Source organism: Drosophila navojoa, chromosome 3, assembly GCF_054131105.1.
Source record: "Drosophila navojoa isolate 15081-1374.11 chromosome 3, UAZ_NAV_1.0, whole genome shotgun sequence".
NCBI lineage: Eukaryota > Metazoa > Arthropoda > Insecta > Diptera > Drosophilidae > Drosophila > Drosophila navojoa.
Genome location: NC_142891.1, coordinates 22662650 through 22663741, shown reverse-complemented (window position 1 = coordinate 22663741; position 1092 = coordinate 22662650). Strand labels below are relative to the sequence as shown.

Below are 1092 nucleotides of genomic sequence, written 5' to 3'. Positions count from 1 at the left end.
TTTTAATGAATATTGTTTTACGCCTTATATAAAAACTTGGCATTTTAGTTCAGTACATTTAAAGTATATCTGCTAGTCGAGCAATCATTCTAGTTTTTATACAAGTTCTTGCCGATCCTGATGCACTTAATGCACAAAGAAAAACTTTATAACTTGTTAATTGCGAAAAAATTGGTGGGAAAAGAAAGGAAAAGTTGAAAAAGTATGAGGAAAATGTTATGAAGCACTTCAAAGCGCATGCAAAATGGAGTAAAATAATTATATTCATAGAGAAAATTGCAGGTAAATAAGTTATTTTAGTATAATTAGAAAACTGTGTATAGATAACGAAGGTTATTATCTGTTAATAGTTAAGTAATATTAACAGTTATTGAAAACATCAAGTCACTGATAATTTTTTGTCAATTTAATTCAAAATATTCAATTTTGCTGACAAGGGGAAACTGAGGTGGAAAAGTGAAACCGAAGATCGAGACCTATACTGAGGCTACTGTAGACTGCGTCTTTGCAGTATCTTCCTAATGTCGCCATCGCTGGTGCGGACGAGGTCAATGTTGCTGGTGCCCGCTTGGCTGTGGCGCAGCTTCAGGGCCATGCAGGCGGGCGCTATGATGTCGTCGACGTGCGGCACCTTTGCGGAGACGGGGACACGCTGCAGTCCAGTCCAGAGCACTTGTCGCTGGCTATGGTCATCGGTGGGCCTCGTGGCGATGGCCACCTCGAAGGCGCCGAGGCGTGGCATGTTGTTCTCATTGATGCGCAGCTGCAGCTGCAAGTCCGGCTGCAGGGCGCGCAGGGCCTCCGCCAGCGAGGCATGCAGCTCGCTGGCCCGCTTCCGATAGTCTGTTTGGGCGCGACAGCATTCGATATAGAGCACGGGCTGATGGGGATTCAATGGCGGCGGCGCCTTGTTCAGCGACAGGTGGGCCATCCCCTCGCGCTGCAGCCGTGTTCCCTCGGCTTCCCCTTCAGTTTGGTATTTTGAAATTTTGAATGTGTCTCAACATTTTTTCGTTTTTATTTTTTTTGTTGGACACAGCTGAGACAGAGCTGAAGTTTGACAGCTTACTGCTGGGCAGCTGAGCTTATCAG

General features: G+C 45.3%; 1 protein-coding gene across 1 annotated transcript; it reads right to left on the bottom strand.

Annotated features, from left to right (window-relative positions):
• Positions 1-245: 245 nt before the first annotated feature.
• On the bottom strand, positions 246-1092 carry LOC115565075 (selenoprotein BthD). The gene has a single exon (XM_030390040.2). It carries the CDS (start codon positions 929-931, stop codon positions 488-490), a length of 444 nt encoding a protein of 147 aa, XP_030245900.1. The 5' UTR covers positions 932-1092; the 3' UTR covers positions 246-487.

Excerpts from the sequence above, each read along its gene's own strand:
- LOC115565075 (XM_030390040.2), bottom strand. The coding sequence starts at position 931 with ATGGCCCACCTGTCGCTGAACAAGGCGCCGCCGCCATTGAATCCCCAT.